The sequence below is a fragment of the Wasmannia auropunctata genome, unplaced genomic scaffold, assembly GCF_000956235.1.
Source record: "Wasmannia auropunctata unplaced genomic scaffold, wasmannia.A_1.0 LD336074.1, whole genome shotgun sequence".
NCBI lineage: Eukaryota > Metazoa > Arthropoda > Insecta > Hymenoptera > Formicidae > Wasmannia > Wasmannia auropunctata.
Window position 1 is genome coordinate 2,554,834 of NW_012026816.1, and position 22,300 is coordinate 2,577,133.

Consider the following 22,300-nt stretch of genomic DNA (forward strand, 5'->3'; position numbering starts at 1 on the left):
GGAAGTAGCATACCTATATATCTTTATAAAGTATGTATAAGCAGGATAATTACCCTTTTCACGAGTTTTGATGACAGATTAAAAATCAATCGCAAATTTCTTTCAAGGGCCTCCCCTTTAATATGCAGTATATGCCCGTAGCGATAATAGTCCCGACTGCAGCTACGTTCAATCTAAATTAAGGTGTCCACCCGCACCCCACATGTGCGTCGTGCGCACGAACGGCCCAACGGACATCGCATTTATATACATTGGCTCGGGGCGCATTCCTCCTCTCTGATACACTTTATTGGGCCTAATAGACCCGAATTATGGTGTATCGAGTAAAGCAGGGTGGATCTAGACTAGCGCTGTCTAGACGACTCGCGCCTAAAAGCCGCGCTCTTTTCATTCGACAATTGCTCTGCATGCAAAACAAAACAGTCGGCGCGAATTAACCCGCCAATTGTATAGTCAATCCCTCTCCTCTCCCTCCTCTCCGCTCTCGAAATTAGCACACCAGTAAGTTTTGTTATACCTTGTGTCAAACTGAATTCGAGAAATTGATCTTATTTTAAGCGAAATCATTCTGATTTTATATTCATATAAATTATAATATGCCGCATATTTATTATATACTTAAGTTATATATACTATATACTCGATCGAGCAACTATAACAATATTTTATTTTATCGCATTAATTAGTCTTTTTAAACAGACGGAGAAGGGATCTCTTATTGCATACATATTAACGAGTGAATTTTTCTCTCTTTAATTTTTTTAAATAGAAAATATCTATAAAAAGGATGCAACTAATCGAGAATGAATTTTCCGGTACATCGACCGAGAGAAATTAATTCCGTTCGTTCTAAATGGGGAGGGGGGGAGGAGTGGATTTTTTATTGCATACATACTAAGTGAAGATCCCTAATTTAATTTTTTTAAATAGAAGACATCTATAAAGAGGAAGCACCTAATCGAGAATGAACTTTCCGTCACGTCGACCGGGAGAAATTAACGCCGCTCGTTCTTGCGAGCCACAGTGGAAAGGTCGCGGATCGGGCGCGCGGGGGACCGGAGGGGAAGGGGGCGAGAATTAGCGTTTCGGGGGCGCGGACGCGAGCGAGCAGATCCAGAGCGCGCGCGCGGGGCACGCATCGTCGCGTTATGAGACGATAGCACAGATCCGTGGCACGTTCAGTTGGAAACTCAATGGCGGTTACAGGTTACCTAGGGCTTCCTGCGGAAATGGCCAATATACACCTCCGACCTCCAACTCCGCTCGGCCGATCGCGCGAGAGCGCGAGCGCGCACTCGGATCGCGCGCTCCTGCCGTACGGCGTACGGCCGTATGGACCACGGACGTGCGGTCCGTACCCCCATGGCCGTGGCGTATACCCGCTCGCCCGACACGCCACTCGTTACGGCTCATCATCGTGATCTATGCGCCTACAACAAACGCTATATCCTTAATCCGCTCTAGTTGGCGCGATCCTACATCGCGCGTGCTGAACGGAAAAGCTAATGCCGTTACCTTGGAAGTCTCTCCGCGTCGCTTCTTCTCCGAGAAAAACTTAATTCGTTACGTATACAGTCGAATCTCGATAACTTGAACTCGAAATAAAACCTATACCTTAATTAACTCGAATTGTTTGTCAGATATTTGGATGTATTATTTTATTTCTGCAACTCAAATTTAAAGTAGCCAGCTGCCAGACCTCTATATAACTCCTATTGTCTGCCTCTATAATTCAAAGTTATAGCTATATGTGTAACCATGAATAATAGTAGTAGTGGTATTTGTTTTATGATTACATTTATTATATGTACGCAATAATTCACTGTCGAATATTGAATTTTTTTCCTTTAATTAAAAGCCATTATAATAGGAAAATTATAAACTCTCGTACAAAGCCTTCATAAGTCAAATTTTCGTATGTTAACCCTCTTTTATTCGAATTTCGATAAGTCGAAAACTCTGTAACTCGAAGAGTTAGCTCTTCCCTTGAAATTCGAGTTATCGAGGTTCGACTGTATATATATTTGAAGATTTATATGTTTTGTAAAAAAAACTGTCTTAACTGTGTCTTAAAGTTAACAAAATTAGTATCTTTAAGAAAATTTTATTATCTTAATAATTGACGAGAGTTCATAAACTACAAGAGACGCATCAATTGTAATTTAACAAGTAATCCATGCGCATGTTGCATTCGGAATCATGCTGTGATACGAAATTAATAATTGTTAATATGAAAGTCTTCTAGCCACTTCTGAGCGAGATCTTCTTTTAGCTCCGTTGGAATCGCAGACAAATAATACATATTTCTGTACGCGGTAGATATATATGACGTACCTAGACCAAGAATTCGCGCACATGTTCCGTCTGCCGCGAAGTCAAGCAGCGGCCGAGACATTAACGCGTTAAGACGTTAACGCAGATCTAAGCTGGAGTTTTTCGCATGACCGGCTCGCATTCGTATCGCATAGCTTCGCTCGTTAAGTACAACCGCGGTCTCTAGATATGAAAATATTTGTTTTATCGCACCTTTACATTCTACGTCTTTACTTAATTATGTCTAGACTAGAGAAATGATTCATTGAAATTATATCAAATAAACATCGGTACGATGATTTTGACATCAATTTGACGTTTAATTGACGGTCATTTCTAGCTCATTAAAATAATATTTTGTTTGCAGTTTGTTACTAATATTCGACGTTAAAATATCATGAGGTTTATTTAAGGAACGACGATTTTATAAAAGTATGGCCGTTTGTATGACTCTGTAAGTTTATATTCTCAAGAATATAAAGTATATGTTAAGCGCATATATACGAGCAGTTTGTTTAAAAAATTTCAAACTTTGTTTTTATAATTTTTTTATTTTGTAGGCTTATATAATTTTTTTATATATAGGTTATATAGGTTCTAGATATAGGTTACACAATTTATTTGCACTAAGAGAAAAAAATACTTGCAATTTTCATAATTTAACTATAATTTTCGGTGCCAATATTTGTTTGATAGAACTATAAATATAATTATTATTACCAACATTATAGCAGTAATAACTATGAAAATAGAGCAAATTATTTTATCATACAGTTATAGTCACAAACATCAAGTATACAATACTTTTCTCTCAGTATAACAACTAAAGATTTCAAAAAAAATTCGCATATCAGGACTGATTTCAACAATGGAAATGGCGTTGGCAGAGGTGTATCAATCGAGAAGGAAAATATTTCGAATAAGATAAAGCTAAATAAGCTAGACTAAAGCTAACAATAAGAATAAGACTAAATAAGTTGTAAATAAGCTCCAAAAAATTATAAAACTCGACAACTGTTTAAATAAACCTCGTAGTTCTATTTCTTCTGCTTCCTTGGCGTCTTCATGAAGAAGAATCTGCGGATTCGAGATGTGAGAGATGTAAGAGTCGAAGACTGAATAAGATATGCGTTCTCGGGGGTACTTCCTCCGGGTCATCGTGAAGAAAGAAGCGTCGCGCAGCTAACAATGGCACCACAAATGTGACTGACTCTTGTCGTTCGCAGATTTAATCTGTCGAAATGAATCACCATTTTGATGATCTCACGGCCAACAAACATGTTCATAGGGAATAACTGTCGATGAGGAGCTAAAGGGTTCGTAGAAGCGCAAGACTGGACCTAAACTTGCTGGCAATTAACACATTATAATTTTTTTTTCTTAGACGCGTTAAAAGCGATGGAGAAAGTATTACATTCTTAGTTAATAAAAAATAAATATTCTTATTACATTTGGAATCTTTTTTACTTTTCTTACATCGTATAAAAATCGTAAACTGAACCGATATTGCTTCTCTTTGAAGAGGACGGCTTTGTTATAACTTCAGATTCCTTTCAAATGGAAGGTCGAAGGGATGTATTAACAAGTTCTAGGCGTCAAACGTACACAGATTTTGAAGCGATGCACTCTTCTTCGAAAGGTCCACACGAAAGAATTTCGTTTGATGTTGGCGTTCAAATTTACTTTGTATCGTGATGTGGACCAACTAAAGAATGAAAGTTGCTCAACTTTTCATCAATATGGAATATATACGCGGCATGCGTTAAATGTTCTCTCAAGATATTAGAGCTTTACAACAATATTTGAAAAACTTTTCTAAAGAGAAGCCTACTTTGCATTATAATCGTCTAGCTACAAAAGAACCATATTTGTTTACTTCAAAGCAACAGAAAAAAAACAGTTTTTTAATATTTTAAAAAGATATTCCATTATTGCCTTAATTATTCATATTTATTTGAATTTAGGTATTGGTAGTCAAAGATTTGCTTTATAAAATATACGAAATATAAGTAAAAGATATAGTATATCATATAAATTTGAGAGCGCCTTCTAAGTCATGGTTGGATCTTGGTGCTTAATATTTCTGTATGAATTTTAAATCCATTGTTCAGTCATTTAAAACTGCGCGTCGAATCAATGTCGAACTTGCAACGCAATCCTAAAATATTACTTCAGCCTAGCTTATATTTTTCGCATTAATTTAATCGTAATTTTTTAAATATGCTTATTCGCATCGATTATTAAAATTTGAAGATAAATCGTGATCTTACTATTCCATCTTCAGCTAATGATTGCGTTGCAATTTTGACATTGATTTGACGCGCAGTTTCAAATGGCTGAATAATGGATTTAAAATTCATATAAAAATATTATTAGGTACCAAGATCCAGGCGTAAAAGCGTAGAAAACGCTTTCAAATTATTTGTAATATTCACTTACGCGATCTAGTTTAAAATACTATTATTTATATATTTATTCAACGTGTATTTTCAGATTTAATTTTCGGTCTGCGTTCTCTCGTCTAAAGCTAATTTGAAATCGAATTCCACAGATGTGTGAAATTGTGACGTTTTAATCATTGATGTAAACGCCCCAATGCAACAAGAGCGAACCGCGGAAGCCGTTTCAAAGCACCCTTTGCAATTATCTCCCGCGATGCGTTATGATTCACGAATGTACGTTAGGCATCTCGAGATCCCCGAAGATAACTATCGGCCGCTAGCTTAGGCGGCACGTGCGAATGGATGAATGAAAGTTTACGAGGATAGTAAGAACAGGTCAATCTGCCAATTGACCAGCCGGCCAGTAGTCGGTACCGCCGACGAATGGACGGATCTCTTCGGGATCGTTCCTCCCTTGCCGGGCACCCACACAGAAGCGCGCGCGCGCGCGCGCGCTCTCAGTCGGAGTGCCAGAGCGGGGTACCTTCGCCGAGGAGGAGAATTGGCCGCAACCGGAGTGCACGGCAGATAAGGGTGCTCCACACCGCCGTGGTGGGGGATGGTTGACTCTGGAGTGGCCGTTCGGAGTCAGTTGCTCTTATGCTCGCCAGCCACGAACAACGTGATCGCGTTGCGCGCCGCTCGGCTCGAACCGCGTGACACGAACGTCACGAACCGTGTCGAGAGAACGACGGAGAAACGAATCGGCGGAAACCGAAGCGCGCGTGCAGTATTAAAAAAAAAAAACGATCGCGATAATCGCGGATTTCTCGCGAAGCGAGAAATTTGGCGAACGTTCGTTTCCGACACGGAGTTGACAGTAAATTCGCGCACGAATCTCGCGAGGAAAGTGACGGAGAGAGGAGGATCCTGCGACTTTCTGCGGTGCCGAGGAGGAATCGAGAAGGATTGATCTTGGGTACGGAGAACATTTCGCAGTGCTAAAATCGACAAAGTGGACTTTGTGCCTGGTGTCGCGAAGACGCGGCTCTTCGATCGACGCAGTTCCCTCGGAGCGAACGATCGTTGCGCGCCTCTTATCGCTCGATCGCTTCGCCGCTTTTGAAAGAAACTGCGGAAGAGGACTGATTACATTAGCGTGTATTACTGCCTTCTCGGTGCAACCGGATACACGCGCGCGTCACCTCGCGTCATCGGCTCCCGAGAGAGAAAAACACCGTGCGATTATTTGCTTATCTGCAATTCCGTAATTTGATCGTGAGAGACATCGCGAGGAAAAATCTGAGAGAGAACAACATCGAGAGATAGAAATTCGTGGTGCTCACGAGCCGAGCGCGTGGAACGCAGTAGAAGAACATTTTTTTCCTCCCGCGGGAAAAATTCATATATAGCGACGTCCGCGCGCGTGCGTGTGCTCGCCACGACTTCGCGCTGGATTCCATTATTATTCGAATAATACGACAGAGACAGCGGATTAACTCCTGCGTCAACTGCGCAACGTGCGCTCGCCCGGGACGCCTGGCGTCGCCTCGTCATTCTTTTCCGGACATATTTAGCCGGAAGTGGCCAATTTAATCGCAACTCCGACGCACTTGCCGATGCGATCGCTCGGCACGTGACCTCTCCGCGGCACGTGAGGTAACGTGACGACGGGCGTCGCGACGCCGTCTCTCGAAGAATCCGCCGTGGGACCATGCGGAGGCATCGTTTCGATTAGCGCGCCCCGCGAATCATCGAGAGGCTCGAGAGGAGCGATGACCATCGGCATCTGAGTCGTCGACCGGGAATCGCGCGGAAGCTGATCGTGCGCAAGGATCTCCGGGGGGGAGGGGGTTATTATGTTAGGAACGGGATTATGCTTTCTGCTGAAGGTGTTGGTGGTGGCAGGGGCGGCCGTCGCGCTCCTGCCACCACGGCTGGAGGATCTGGAGCTGGACCACGTCATGCCGGCCAGCCTTCAGGAGGAATGCGCTTCCAAATGCCCCGACTTAGACCTCACGCAGGTAAGAAACCTCCACCGTGCGATAAGAAGGAGCTAGACATTGGTATAAGTAAATAATTGACATCTTCATAATCGAAGACCTCTAAAAGGTTTTACGTGTCGATGGGAAGAAACTCTAAAGTTTAGGAAAACCATTATCTCTCTCTTAGTGAAAGCCACCTGAAGATATGAGACTTCTTGATTCTGTCGTCGATTTCTGCTTACTGCTATGTAAAATTGAGAAAACAACGACGCGCGTTAAATTGCCATTCGCTTATCAATTGCAAAAGTGCAGAGTATGTCTATCTTAATTCGCTGATATAAGAAACGGGATAATATTTTTTTGCGCAGACAAAAGAAGAACCGATAACAGATAGCGATTTTAGTAATAAAGTGACAGTTTATTTACTTAACATCAGTCTGCACTGTATAGGTATCAAAATTAATGGATAATTGATAAATTACAAAGTTGTGCAATTACGAGCTGATCACGACATTTTTGGTCAATATGGAATTTTGTGCCGCGCTTATCAGTGTTATTTACGGCTACCTTTAATCACATCGTACCGTTTTATTGTAAAAACACGTTAGATTTTTTGAGACATGATTTTGTTGTTCGGATAAATTAACGTTATTAATAATGTAACATTAATAAATAGATACGGCATGTGGTAAATAGAGCTGATTAATTTTATTTAAAGAAATATTTTAAATATTAAATATATGTATATATTTATTATAAATAATACATATTAATTATATATTAAAATAATTTAGTATTAATTTAAAAGGACTGTAAAAAATTTTAATCTCCTATTTTTAATTAAACTCATTAATCTTCAAATTAAATAAAATGACCCGAAACTCTCGCGTTTATCTTTCTATTCCTTGATCAATGTAGACTTAATTTTTTCTTAACAAAAATATAAATTTTCACTGCCATAAATAAATTCTTCAATTTTATCGATAGATGTATAATGGCATTTTGCGTGTGTTCATCAAATGCTTTCTACTCGCCGTCTAATTAACTTTCACGTCGAGCGCGAGTATTGTCGTCGACGCGACGTGTTAATTAATGAGGAATATTTAAAGACCATGGCGCTGTTCGCGATTCTTGAAATCTATGTCGATGAGTCGCTCAGGCGACCTAGTTGCATTCCTCGGCGATGCAACGCACGTATGCATATCCTTGCGACCGTGACGCAATTTTTCCCTTTGAATTACCAATTCGTCGGAAGCCAGAAAATCGCGTACTGCAACATATAGACGTGCTTAGATTTAGATAGAAACTGCCGATATTTCCATTCGTTTGAATGCCGCAAGTCGCCATCCTCAGCAAAAGCGGAGGTACATTGCGGCATTGACAACAATCGATTGCGATAATCAAGTAGAGATGTTAACAAGAAAGCAATATGTCGATGCAAATAATATGCATTATAAAAATACATGATATTTCAAATTTGCTTTCTCGATGACGATTTATTCAGCGATTCTTACTTTCGCGCTCCCGCGTGTCTCCCGCGCTCCGGACGTTGATACTTAATATCAAGAAAGTAAAATAAATAAAATACAGTGCCAAAAATGCTCAGGACAAAAGGAACAGTATCGATGCACTTTGATACCGTCCTAAGCATCCCCAGCTGCAAGCCGAGCGGCGGCAGCGGCGGCGGCACGAAAATGGCTGTGCGCGAGCGGCGAAGGACGTATCAATTTAAGTCCACTCTCCAGCCCGACTGTACCATTCATTAATTAACTTAACTACACGACGGCGCATCATGGCAGCCCATAAGCATAGCGTCGAGGATGAAAGACGAGCACGTAACGGATACAGGGCCATCTAATCCCTTTCTTACGAAGAAGGACGAAAACGTCGTTCTTTCGCGCGCCGCCTTCGCCGACTCGGATTATTGTTCATCACACGAATTATGGCTCTGATCGCATGGCTCGTATCGCGCACCACATAATCTGTGCTGTCTGAATTTTTAGAAGTATTTATATTTCGTTATTCTTCCAACAAATATGATTTTATTAATTTGCTTAATTATATAAATATAATAAATACGAATTATGTATAAAAAATTATACTTTTGTAAATTATATATTATGAAAACTATAAGCTGTACCTACGGCGGATCCTTCGAGACGGCGTGTAGAAATCATTTGATGAACACACGCAAAATGCTATTATATATTTATCGAGAAAATATCGATAAAATTGAAGAATTTATTTGTGACAGTGGAAATTTATATTTTTGTCATGTGTCAATAGAAAGTACAAGCAAAAAATTTTACATGCACACTTTATTATATTTTTCATAATACGTATCATATATACATATGTTTGCTTTCTGGGATAATTGATAATGAAAATTTGAAATAAAATTTTTATGAGATAAAAATTATACACGCTGAAATTTCGCAATAAACATGTTTATAGTAATCAGCGTCACTTTTACTTTGTTGCTTTCAAGCAGCAAAGTAAACTGACCCATTGCGACAGCGTGCGAAAGGCCTCGGCATGAAAAAGGTTTTAATCAATGCGTTTGACAATTGACGAGAACGGAATTGGTACCAATTATCAATTTAACTCTCCTCAAAAAGATCACCGCCAACATGCCTTCTGATATCAGATCATCGCTGCAATTTTGTGCACAATGTGGAAATTTATCACATTTCTTACATATTATTCTTATAATCAGTGATACAAATAAGATAATTTCTCCCTTAATTCAACATCCCTATAAGAATGTGTGACAATCATTTTAAAGATTCATAAGAATTAAATAAAAACAATGCGTTTTTAAAATAATGAAAAACTAAATTATTGATAACGTCTAACGACAAAAAAGGAATTGCAGAATTAAAAAAAAATAAGTGAAATAATTATAATAAGTCAAACTAATTTTGAATTATTAAATTTAATAATTTTACATATTGCGATATTTATTCTGTTTCTCGATCTCTCGCAACGCCGCGCGCAGACTGGCGGGTGAATTGATGTTTACTAATTAGTTTTATGACAGTTGTGCGATATTATAAGTCATCGAACTCTCGCAACCCTTCCTCGTCGGCGCGCTCTCGAATCAATTATCCCGGCCGCCACCAGATAAAGGGAGAAGCGTGGTCCAGGAAAAAGAAATCACTTTCTTCGATCCCTTATCAGCAGTGCATAACTCACTCTCTCTTACTAATCATCTTTCCCCGTTCGTCGCGAAATGATCAAAGGAAAAGCTCAGGGTCATCCGATAACAGTTTTGGCTGAGTATTTTTTTCTGCAGGTAGAATGCGAATTTAGAAGTCCTAATCACAATTCTCATAATTCTCATTAAATTTCGGTTGCCAATAATTGGATGATCAGCTTAAAAAAGTATGCAAATCGGATAAAATTTACTCTCTTAAAGTGCATTTCGAGATTAGCTAAAAATAAATTTTTCATGCCAATCTTTTAAGTTATCAAACGTTTAACCTCTGTGATAAATGTGGATAAATATAGCATCTTTTAATTATACACAATATATAATACTATATCCTTATTACTTATGTTGCTTACATTACAATTATTATAACATCTTTAATTCCGTGTCAATGTACGTGTTTTCATACGAGAAACTTTAGATCAGAGGGAGAAATTTTTTCCTGTTTAAGATACAAAACAAGTATGTATACATGATTCATGTTGCTTAACGTCGAGAAATATTGACGATGTAAAATCTTTAAAGCAGTCTCTTCTATTTAAAAAGACGCGAAAACGGACGCCCGTATTATTTACTAGACACATAGTAAAGTTCTTATCTCTCAGGGTGATGTATAGAAGATAACCTTAAGCTTTCATAACATGAGGGATTTTCGTCAGCGTCTTCACGCCATGAACATCGGCCCCCGACGTTTTATTCTCGAATCGGTATGATAACTTTTAGTTGATATATATAGTAAATAATTTATCGTCGGTGTCACTCGAGATACACGATTTGTCTAATACATCGACTTAAAAATAACTTCGATCGAAATCCATTCCAAACAGTTCCTTAATGTACACGGAAAGAACAATTTTGCTGAATCCAGATCTGAAAATAATTTTTGTTTAATAATCAAAATAATTTTGTGCGAAAGTCAAAATGATTGCTAGAATATCAAAACGTTTTATATATAGCAATGCTTATCAGTTTAAACATTCCAACAAATTATTTTGATGATTCAACAAAAAATTATTTTCAGATCTGTATTTAGCAAAATTTTTAGATCTTTCAACAAAATTGTTCTTTCCATGTACGTGCATAAAAAAAGAAGATTTTTAATTATTTAACATTTAAAAAAATAATTGGTCTGCAAGAGCAATCTTGATGTAAAACTGTAATTTAAAAATTACTAATTTAAATATTAAATACACAATTTAATTACCTAAAGAATCTACGTATATTAAAAAATTAAATATGAATTTAAAAATATGTATATTTTTTTAGAAACATTATAATAATTAAATATTTAAAAAAATATTACAATATCAAGAATTTAAATTGATACTAATTATTAATACGCAACTAACTGCGTATTTATGTACTTATTGCGTACTTATTGTGCATATTATACTAGCATGTGGTATAACAACACGTATCTCTTAACAGAAAACAATTATTATACATTCGCGTATTTCTTGAAACGACTAAGCAACAATATCGCGTTCCTATCATAAAACAATGCAAATACTTGTGACAAGTGACAGAGACAGATAATGATACTGCACTGGTATTTTACTCCTCAACGTTTTGACGTCAACACATAATTTAAACTACTAATATGAGCGAGCATAAATGTTTCTTCGTATACAACTGACATACCTATATTTCAAAACAAAGAAGCGCGGAAAAAAACAACTTTACTCGTGTAATCAAATCAGATAAAAAAAAAACATTAAGAGCACAAGTCGAAAAGATAGTTCAATAATTCTGATTGTTTTTAACTGGATAACTTAAATTTTGGCAGCATAATCATCCTGGAAGAATAACAAGAATGATATGATGTGACAAGAAGACAAATAAAAAGCGCGGCTCCAATCGTTCGAAATGCATCATATCGAACGAGATTCCCCGGATTCTCGCGCGACGAGCCTGCTGTTACGTCGAATATGCAGGATCGTCCGGCATGCAACATTATATGTGTAGCCATATACAATGAACTTCCTGCCGGCCACATCCTCTCACCTACAACGACGTGAGTCCGCCTCGCGACGCATCGATAATCATGCGAATTTCACCTTTAGTCGTGACGCAAATCTGGAGCGCGTGACGCGCCTGATCGTTCGCATTATCGCTCTAACGCGAGAAATAATGAGAGAAATCGACTTATACATTCCGTACAAAGGGGAGAAAGAGAAAGAGATTTTACACAAACATAATTTCGCATTTGACGAGATAAAAGGAGTTGAAAGTCGAGTAATTTTCCCGCGTCGAGGGGAAAGTACGCGAATAATAAGACTTTTGTTGAGCATCCGAGAGGGAGGAGCGTCGGCACGGTGAGACGCCTGCCCAATTTTATTAATTAGCTCTGAGGCCAAAAGTTAAGTTAAAAACATCAGCTGCCATTCGTTACCCGCGCTCGAAACCGTACCGCGACCGGTCACATCCAACGTATATGTGTCAACGTGTACATACGCGTTTTAATTGGGATGACGTCAGTTGAGAGCGGTTGGCACCGCGTTTCCCAGGATTTGTTTGCGTTAAAAAACGCAACGATCCAGAAGTACAAGCAAAGTGTACGACTCTATGACTACACGGAAGATAATAAAAATATCATATATTCATTTCTAAAAGGTAGTAGAATTACCGATCAATCGCTTATCGATGGGACAAATGCAGATCATTACGAGCTAGACAGCTTGATATTTTAATGGGATTTTCATTCTTCGTATTTCTCAGACGGAAATCTTTGATCTGTCGGCGACAGGGCGTAATGGATCGTTCAATTCAGCTTCTACATATATGAGGGTTTTTTCCCACACGTGGGTAACTCCAAAAACGTTCCAAACCTAGTAAAATGGATGTGGGTAGACCCGTATGCAACTCGGATGCATTAGAGCAAATACCGAGGAAGATATATTAATCGCGTGTGACGACGAGGGGGCGACATCCCTTTTCTTAGAAATTCAGGCTGCGGAAGGGTATGCGTCTTAATATTTTATTTACTCGCGAGATCGCTCGTTCGCTCGGGGAAGAAAAAATTGCGCAAGCACGTCGCGCCGAAAGCGCGTCTCGCGATGGACAGCGTCTCTCTCTCTCTCTCTCTTTCTCTCGCAATCACATTAGGATTAGCCGCGATGCACTTAAGGTCAACGATAGACCCAGATTCTCATCTCGTACGGCTGTAAACGGGGTCGGACCGTCGCGGCGACGTCATCGTCAATTTTTATTACGCTCCATTCAATTCACGCCGCGCCAACATCGCAGATTTCATTCACGGGAAACGATCGCCGCCGGTATGATTTTCGTCTGGATGCATTAGTCACGCCAGGATGTACATAACACCTAATCGCCTCTACAATTCGAATTGTCGCGAAGACCTCTTGAGGACTCTAAATTATTTGTATTGCGAGACTTAACTCTTTGTGAGATCGGATGAGATACGATAGTAATTCAGTATGAAATTAGAGTGAAATGAATCTTTTGATATTTTGCGATACTTCGAAAATTAGAGAGAAAGTTTTGACTCTACAACTCTTTTATATTAAAAACAATAAAAACCTAACAAGATTCCCCAATTAAAACTAAGTAGGTATAAGTAAGGTAGATGAGAATCAGCGTGGTTGTTGGTATGCACTAATTTATTTCTAAGAATTTTACTTTATTCCAAGTCACTTGAGTCAAGTGATTTGGAATAAAGTAAAATTCTTAGAAATAAATTAGTACGTACCAACAACCACGCTGATTCCCATCTTTTATATTATATTTATATATAATTATAAATATATATTTGTATATAATTTTAAATGCATTTACATTTATTATGAGTTAAGTTTCAGTTTTATTCTATGCTTATCTTTTTTGTGCGAATTTTTGTGCGAATAACGTACATATTCCATATTACAAATAATTATTTCGAATTTTATTACGTGCAACAAATAATATAATTATAAATGCATGTCAGATGTAATTAAAATGCGCGTGATGATTATGAAATCGAAGATGGGAGAACTTCCTGGTCGTCATTAATAATTACAGCTTCACCCGCGATGTCTATCCTTTCAATTCCCGACGTAATATGAGAATAATTGACTTGATTCGTAGAAGAAAACGTTTGCGTGTATTCGAATGACACCGGCGGCGTCTTTTTATCGAACATGTAAAGAAAATATGGAAAATCTCAGAAAACATGACAACAAAGGCATTCAAAAATTTCCAAGATATATACTTATTCTAAAATATTCTGCAAAATTCTGAAAGAAAATGCGATATTGCAAAAAGAAGATCAGTGTTTAAAAAATATTGTCTTATAACAGATAATCTTTTAAAATTTGCTTATTCATTTTTCTTCTATTTTCTCAAATTTTTGGAGTAGATATGAATTTTTTCCGATTCTTCCGATTATGAAATTTTGAATATTTTGAAACATTCATGGTGAATGATATTTTGTAATAACAGGCGATGGTCAACATTTTTTTCATTTTGGGATAATGATTTTCAAGAGTTTGCACATCCACCGTCCCTTTTCGCGACTTGATCGGCGATTTGATCGTCGAAGGCAATGCTCGATCTCAGACCGCTGTTCCAACCGAGTGGACACCGGCCGGTGTTCATCCAACACCGTGCGACCGTGCACGTTGGTGACCGCAGGAAAAAACTCGACACCTTTTACCTTAAACTTGAAACAGAGTGCCGCGCGCGTGCAAAATAACATGTTCATGTCGTATTATTTCGTCGGCGGGTATCAAGTACCCCGTCGCTCCTTTCAATCTCCGTAAAAATAATACTTCAGGGACGCTTGCTCGGCCCTCAGCAGCCTTCTTCACAACATTTTATTTTGCAATCTTTAATTTCTTCTAAAAAAAAAAAGAATGTATTTTGTTCAGTTTCTTCAATTTTCTGCAAATAAGAGATAAAAGATAATTAAAAAGTAAACATCTGTCAGTTTTATTTATTACAATATTGCCTATTGGCATTGGAAGCGTTAAAAGTTATAAAGTTATGTAATTGTAGAAAGAAGCGAAAAAGAATTGCAGCGCTCGCGTACAATGCAAATGAGAAATATGCACAATGATTGGCGGTGAGAAGGGAGGGCATTTCCCAGGAATGGTTCACGATGGAATCCTAGCGCCGTTTAACCGAATTAATTTAAGCGAACGAGCGTTTCCGTACGGTAGAGCTTTCCGTGTTCGACACCCGCTATTATTTCCGTCTTCGAGATTATGTCAGGTAGGCGGTGGCGGCGGCGGGAAGACGCAACAGTTGGCCGGTGTCGTCGAGCGTGACGGAGACGTTGGACACGACGGAAGGACGTGCGGAAGGACGGGCACTTATGCATTAGTCGATTACCTTAGATCAGATAAAGCCGCTCTTCTAACAGGTGATTTCTCCGTTCCCTCCCCCTTTTCTCTAATAAGACGAACGCATACTCGCAGTGAGAGCGGAAGCACTCGCGAAAAAGAAGTCGAGTTAACGAGGGGTCGCCCGTACGGAATTAATTGAAGAAGACAAAGGGAACTAATCGTGTTCGAAGAAGCCGAATCATTCTGCCAAATTGCTCTTGCGATCGAAGAGAAGATTATTTTCTAGGAATTGTTTATCAAGAGAAACATCTTATTAATTGTCTTGTTAATTATTCTTATTTATTTCTTTGCATAACTTCCTTTGCAATGAAGAATAATTTAAAATGTAGGAAAATATCCCCGTCAAAAATAAAAGAGAAATAAAAGAAAAAATATTTAATTTGCAACGTGTTCAGTACGTTACACACAACAAGCGATTCATAAATGCGAAATACATCAATCCAAAAACATCGAAATTACTTGAATGAGACGAGATTGAAAGAAACGAGAAACTCCTGCGAATTTTTCTTAATTCCTCAAATATTCTACTTTATTTTTTGTATCACTTTTGCTTTATTTTTAAAGAAGTTGGAAGCAACTTGCGACGATGTAAGCAAGAAATCGACCGTAAGGATTCGATAGTCGATTATGTCAATTAAATCGGTGTGAATTTGACGTGATATCCTTGAAATATCGGTGCGCGTTGCGAGAAACAAAATACACATTCGGCGATGAGATACCTAAAGAATAAATACGTTGAAGTGCAGCGACAAGTGCGACCACACGTCCGAGAGGTCTCTCGATGACACGCGAAATGCTGGATTGATTAATCGAGCGCAAAGTTAAACGCGCCGCCGCGCTGCCGGGAAGATATTTCTACGAGACCAAAGCTGCGAATGAAAAAAAAAAGTAGAAAGAAAGATCGTCGTAAAATTGATACATCCACGAAAGAGAGAAAGAGAGAGAGAGAGAGAGAGAGAGAGAGAGGAGATAGTACGCAAAAACATTATCTCCCTCTCCCGGTGAACTCTTATCGGTGAACTCGCCGTTTGCTCGGTGATTTGTACGCGCGAGGAAAACACGCGCGGCGAGCGTATCCGCGTCGCGCATGAAATTCTCTCGATTATTGTCGCTTCCGTGGAAATTTTAGTTCGCGGCAATTTGCGACCCGTGTGCATTATCCAATTACGGAACTTTGAAGCTAAACGTACCGCCGTAAAACGTACATACGTCGTACGGCAATTTGCGGTAGACGCGCATATGTATATGCTTTGCTCTTCTACGAAGACAAGATACCTAATTTTAACATGAAGCTATAACGTTTAATTTGAAATACGCTCCGTTTACGTAACAATACTCTGCTTGACCAACTAATCACGTAAATAAGTATTTACAGCTGTCGTAAAAGGAGATTACCGCGTGCGAATTTAGCATGCGTATGCGACGGGTGTTATTCTAGAATTTAATTGAAGAATTTCTATTCGAAGAAGAGAATTTAATATTTGAAAATTTGGAAGGAGCACAATTATCCTCGTTAATAAATCCTTTGGAAGTATACAAGGGAAATACAACTAAATCTCGCGTGAATTCCAGAAATCCCTCAACTGGCGGAACGGCGACCGCCGTTCTCACAACAACGCGAATTTGCATTCCGCAGGTGGGGACCTATTCCATAATCAAATGCGTTATGATAATTAGATGACGGTCAAACAAATCGACGTCCAAAATTCCCATGGTGGTAACCAGCCAACCACGGTTCACTTCGCACCCCTCTCCGCTCGGGTTCTCCCTCGCGCCGCCGTCGATCTCCGGCGACTCCGGCCTTTTCCAATTACTCTCGGTTCCATCGAGTGCCGGACGTGCACCTGTGCCCCGGAAATGCGTAACGTACTACAGGTGCAGCCGCTGTAACGAGCGCGTGTTATCTCTGACGTCGAAAGGGAGGAGGGGGGAGGGGGAAGGGAACCCCGGGCACCTTGGGGGACGATTATATTCGGCGATTCATTCCGGCGCGCCGCGTCAAATACACGGCACCGGGGGGGGTGTCAATTGAACCGGATGGAACAGTTTAACGTCTTTTAAAGACGGCAAGCGATTCAATTTATTTTCCGCCGCCCCTGCGCGTAACATAATCGCGCTCCGCTCACGCCGTTCAACGGCTCTCTTCTCTTTATTTTTTTATTTTTTGCGTTCACTCGACGGTCCCCCCTGTTCGTCAATCGCGTATCGCAATGATAGACAACGTGATATCATAAAAATGGACGATTTAAACGCGCGATTTCGAAGCGATCTTTATTTGATTCTAGCGTGAAGATAATTTTCGTGAGTGAGACACTTGGTTTAAGACGAGATATGTTTTTGATTCCAGAATCGAACGGACGACCTGAGCTCGGAGGTAGGATGCGGCGTGAGATGCAAGATCGATCAGGTAAGGAGTTGCGCATGTAATTAATTCGCATCGAATCTCTGGGTATCGATTCTGTAACTCTTAACGACGATGTCGTTATACTGTCATTGCGCAAATATATTTTATATGGTACAAAAAGCTGCGCAACGGCAATATAACGATACCGAATTGTCGTTAAGAGTTACGGAATCGGGGTACTGGGACTTGGGAAATGATTCCTTTTAAAATTTGGGAAGTTTTCCCCATTCGTCCATTGGCTGCTACCACGTACTCCACCGGGGTCAGTAACATGTAACCCCTACTAGCCCTGTAAGGCACGTAACAGAGGGAATAACTAGGTAAACTTAGATGAAAGATATCGGGAGCGGCAGATACGCTTTTCTTTCCTTGGCTTCTTCAAAAGGGTTGGCCGTGTCTTGTCCTTACCTCGGTAAAACTTAATCGCATGAGATATATTGCAACAGAAGTCCGGGGGTAAAAATCGGGCAATCCTGGCGGGATGGAGTGCGACATACGCGAATGATCAGTGCGGACGTCGGAGACGAAAACGAAGGGACGTCGGTCCCTCGTTACAATGAAAGTACTTCCGCTGGTGTCCCAGGGGGCCCCGCCGCTCCTAACTCGCGGCAGCGGAGATGGCGAACGGTGGCAAATAAAAAACAACGCCCCGGTCCGGTCGATGAATGGGACCAACGTGCGTACGTACGAAGCGCATTGCGCGCGTATACGAATGAAAGAATGGCCCGGTCTCTCGCTCTCTCTTTCTCTCTTTCTCTCTTGCTCTCCGGTACGGCTTCGTGCTTTTAAATTGGATCGCGTACAAGTGCGACCGATGGCGGATGTCGCCAAATTACCGTGCGACTCCGGATTCACTCTCTCGGCGCTTCGCCCATCTCGCTCTCTTCGTTTCTCTCTCAGTTCCTTTCCGCTCGAAACGGAAATGCGAATGAGAGAAAACGAGGAAATTGGGAGAGTAACTGGAGTCGCGCGCGTGTTGTATTTCCAATTTCTGACGACGAGATAAATAAGTAGTAGGTACGACTGATCCTTTGTTTCTACTTTTCCTTTTTCAGAAAGAGAGAGATCAACGAAGTGTATAAAGTGTTTAAAGTTAATTATTGATAATAAAAAAAGACACGGGCCTAAATCAGCAGTATAAATCAAACATTTGATGAAAATACAATTATTTTGTTGCAAATTTTGAATTTTTCTCTATATAAAATTATAAAGATTATAAGAAATTATGAGAAAAAATGTTTCTATGAACATTTCTTTTTCTACACACAGTATAATAAGAATCGAATAGAAAAATGTAAAATATTGTGTTATTAGTAGCTAGATTTAATACAATTAAAACAAATTATTTTTTTCTTCACACTTGTCATTAATTTATTATGTCATAATCGTCAAAATTAGACATTCCAGCGAGAGTGAAAGGACCCTCGGGGGACCGGAAGGATATCCAGTAACGCGTGTCTCCAGGACAGGGAAACGAGCGGGGTAATTAACCCCATAAAGAGAGGACAGAAAGGATCCTGGCGTGCCTAATTGTCGTATCTCCGAAAAAAAAAAAAAAAACAGTCATCAATGAGCCGGGCTCGTTCGTGCCGCTCAGGCTATCGCGCGCGGCTCGGCGTTCGTTGCACGCTTTCCAGAGCGGGGCCTGGAAAGCGAATTACCGCGCGAATTGCGCTTAAAACGATTTCCTCCCTCGGCTCGTTTCACGGTTCGTGAGTCGCCAGTAACGCGTACGAGTAACGGATTGGGTTGACGTAGGTGGAGGAAGACGCTTCGCGATCTTATTGTTGGCTGGACGTTTACTCGCGCCTCGGCGCGACCCACTTTTAGCCTACGGCCGTCGCGCTTTTTCGAAAAAACAATTTTGGAACTTTCAATTCTATATGATTTTTCATTTATCACCTCGCACATAAATTGCGTTTAGGTCTCTTTGAATTTTTATAGAGCGTAATTAAAACGTTTTGCCTTGTTCTTTTTCTACAATATATATATATATATATATACCAAAGAAGGAGTAAAATATTTACTGCCAATCTATTTTTAGAAATCCACCTGCGTAGTTAATTTATCTACTTAATCGATATGGGATATATACTGCGTGTTTGTCGATCGCGTTCGACGTTCGCTCCACGAACATCAGCGAATTGACTTTATGCCTCTTCCGGTAATTTCACAGGTCGATAACGACGAATTAATACCGCTGGAATTTCTTTTGTTCGACGCCCTCTTATTTTTTTTTTGTTGGTTCACTCTCGGATATTAATGCAGCCTTGCATCCCCTGCTCGCCTCCGGAAATATCCGTCGATGACTACTTCCGATCACTACGGACAGCTTATAATTAATAAATTGCACTCTCGCGTTACTCGAGGTAAAATATATAAAACACGCTTCTTGCGGCAAATAATAAAAACGAAACGTATTAAATTAATTAATTAAAATATCTGCGCGTTAGAAATCAAATCAAAATAAATAAGAAATTTAAAATGTTTGTTTTACGATACGCTTCACGGAGCGTTTGACGTATCGAGAAGAACATTAACCACGAAGAAACGATAAACACTTGCTTCCGTGTGTCGTGCGCCAAGAAACCAGACGGTCGAGTATGTTTGTCTGACAATGTAGTAAAGTGGAGGACCACCGACAGAGTGAGGTATCCATACAAATGTCTCTGCTTGATAGTGGCCGTTGCCAGAAGCCACTTTGACTTGAAAATTGCTGCTGTAAGGTTACCAGATGCGCTGACTACTACAATTAACCAGATCTCAACTATTATAATGTAATAAATGGAGATCTCAACTATAAAGTAATAATAAAAGTAATGGAATAAAAGCTTTGATATATTTCAATAATTTAAATATCGCTTGTAATTACAAAGACAATATTAACAACAATTAACGAGGCCGTAAATGCTTGTTTAGCGGCTAATAGAGATTCCAATCAAATCGAAACTGGATACCGCATTTATAGATATCTGTACATTTTGATATAAATGAAATATATTTGTTATTACACCCACGAAATTTGCTCGTTTAATTATTAATCCTCGTTAGTTATTGTTGATATTGTCTTTGATATATTATTTGGCAAATTTTTTTATGTCATTACAATTATATTATAAATTTAAAAAAATTATTTATAAAAAATCCGTAGAGATATTGATGTTTAAAAATTAAAAACATTTTAAGTAAGTAAAAAATCAAAATTATTATAATAAATATTTAATAATAATATATAAAACATAGCAGATACAGTAAAAAATTATAATTATCGAAGATACTCGATGAAAGACGAAAGGATCTTTTAACAAGAAGATTATCTGCTAGAAATTTGATAAGAAGATTTGACAGTGGTAATCACGTATAAATCAGCAGCTCATTATAAAGACATTACTTTAAAGAAGACGATCCGAGGCGCCGTATTCGTTACCTTTTTTTCCTCTCTGCCCGTATGTGGTTGCCAGAGCCAGACTGAAAGCAGTAAATGGGGTTAAAGTAAAACGAGGAGAGGACAGATAGACGCTCGTCCGCGGTAGGACGGAGATCTACGATCTACGGGGAGCCGCGTGTGTGGAGGGAGGGCCCAGCTGGGGGCATAATACCCGGTGAGGATTTAATGAGGAAGTGAGAAATTAGCGGCCGCTGCGCCGAGCCGCTCGGCTCAGCCATTTTCTCTATACTGTCTGATAGTTTTGTCAACCCCTATTATGCTAGATCGTTTAAAAACAATAAAAATCCATGTTTGATGGGGCACGTCAAATTAAAGCGCCCAGATGCTTGTCACAGTGAGTTAAACCTCGGGATCCGTTACATCCTTTACTGTACAGAAGATTGGCTATTTTTTAAGGAACAAAAGAAGTAAATCAATAATCTGATAAAAATAAGCTGCGTAAATTAATCGAGAAGAGTTGTACAACGATGTCACCGCGGTCATAAATTAGATAAGACAATCAAGGTTTAATCAAATTTTTTTTTCAGTGCGTACGGAGTACTCGCACGATAAGAAAACGTAAGTAAAAATAACCATTTTACGTTTTTGCGTGGCTTCTTAATCGAACTCGCAAAATAAACTTTTATGGCATAGACATATTCGATCATATGAATTTAATTCAAACACATCTGAATGTTAACATATTTGTGAATATTTGTTTATTAAATATATATAAGTATAACTCGAATAAATTAAAGTTAAGCGAATAAACCTATTTCTAATTATTCGAACGGTCCCCGAACTTTACAATATGGCAAAAATCGAAATTGCAAATTGTTTTTACTGATTTGACACGCATTAAAAATCACAAAATACCGTTGACATAATTCTGCGATTAATAAAAACAATTTTATTTGCGGCAGTAGGAAATTAACGAGTACGATTTGAGATGTGACACCCGCGCATCGATGATTTACCAGTATCGTGGAGCTCCAGCGTCAAATGATTATTAATAACGTTTATCTGGCGCTGGAGGTTCCTTTCCTTTTCCATGGACTTTTCATACGAGCTGACCTATGTGATACCCTCGAACGCCACGAAATACACGCGCATGTTGTTACGAGCGTATAATGCGACGAGCGTCTGGAAAGTTCGTCCACAGTTCGCGCTAAAAGACTTGCATCTTTTTTTTTAAACATAAATATGAAACAATCGCTTGGAACCTAGAATGAAAAAT

At 39.3% G+C, this 22,300-nt stretch overlaps 1 protein-coding gene across 3 annotated transcripts in view; it reads left to right on the forward strand.

Moving 5' to 3' along the window:
• The first annotated feature begins 5,350 nt into the window (after positions 1 to 5,350).
• Positions 5,351 to 22,300, forward strand: part of LOC105449667 (proto-oncogene tyrosine-protein kinase ROS) — a 35,092-nt gene continuing 18,142 nt past the window's right edge. For all 3 annotated transcript variants that reach the window (XM_011688996.1, XM_011688999.1, XM_011688998.1), the window contains exons 1-2: positions 5,351 to 6,718; positions 17,580 to 17,639. In XM_011688996.1, coding sequence (XP_011687298.1) covers positions 6,554 to 6,718; positions 17,580 to 17,639 — 225 coding nt within the window. In that variant the 5' untranslated portion in view covers positions 5,351 to 6,553. The remainder of the gene's footprint in view (positions 6,719 to 17,579; positions 17,640 to 22,300) is intronic.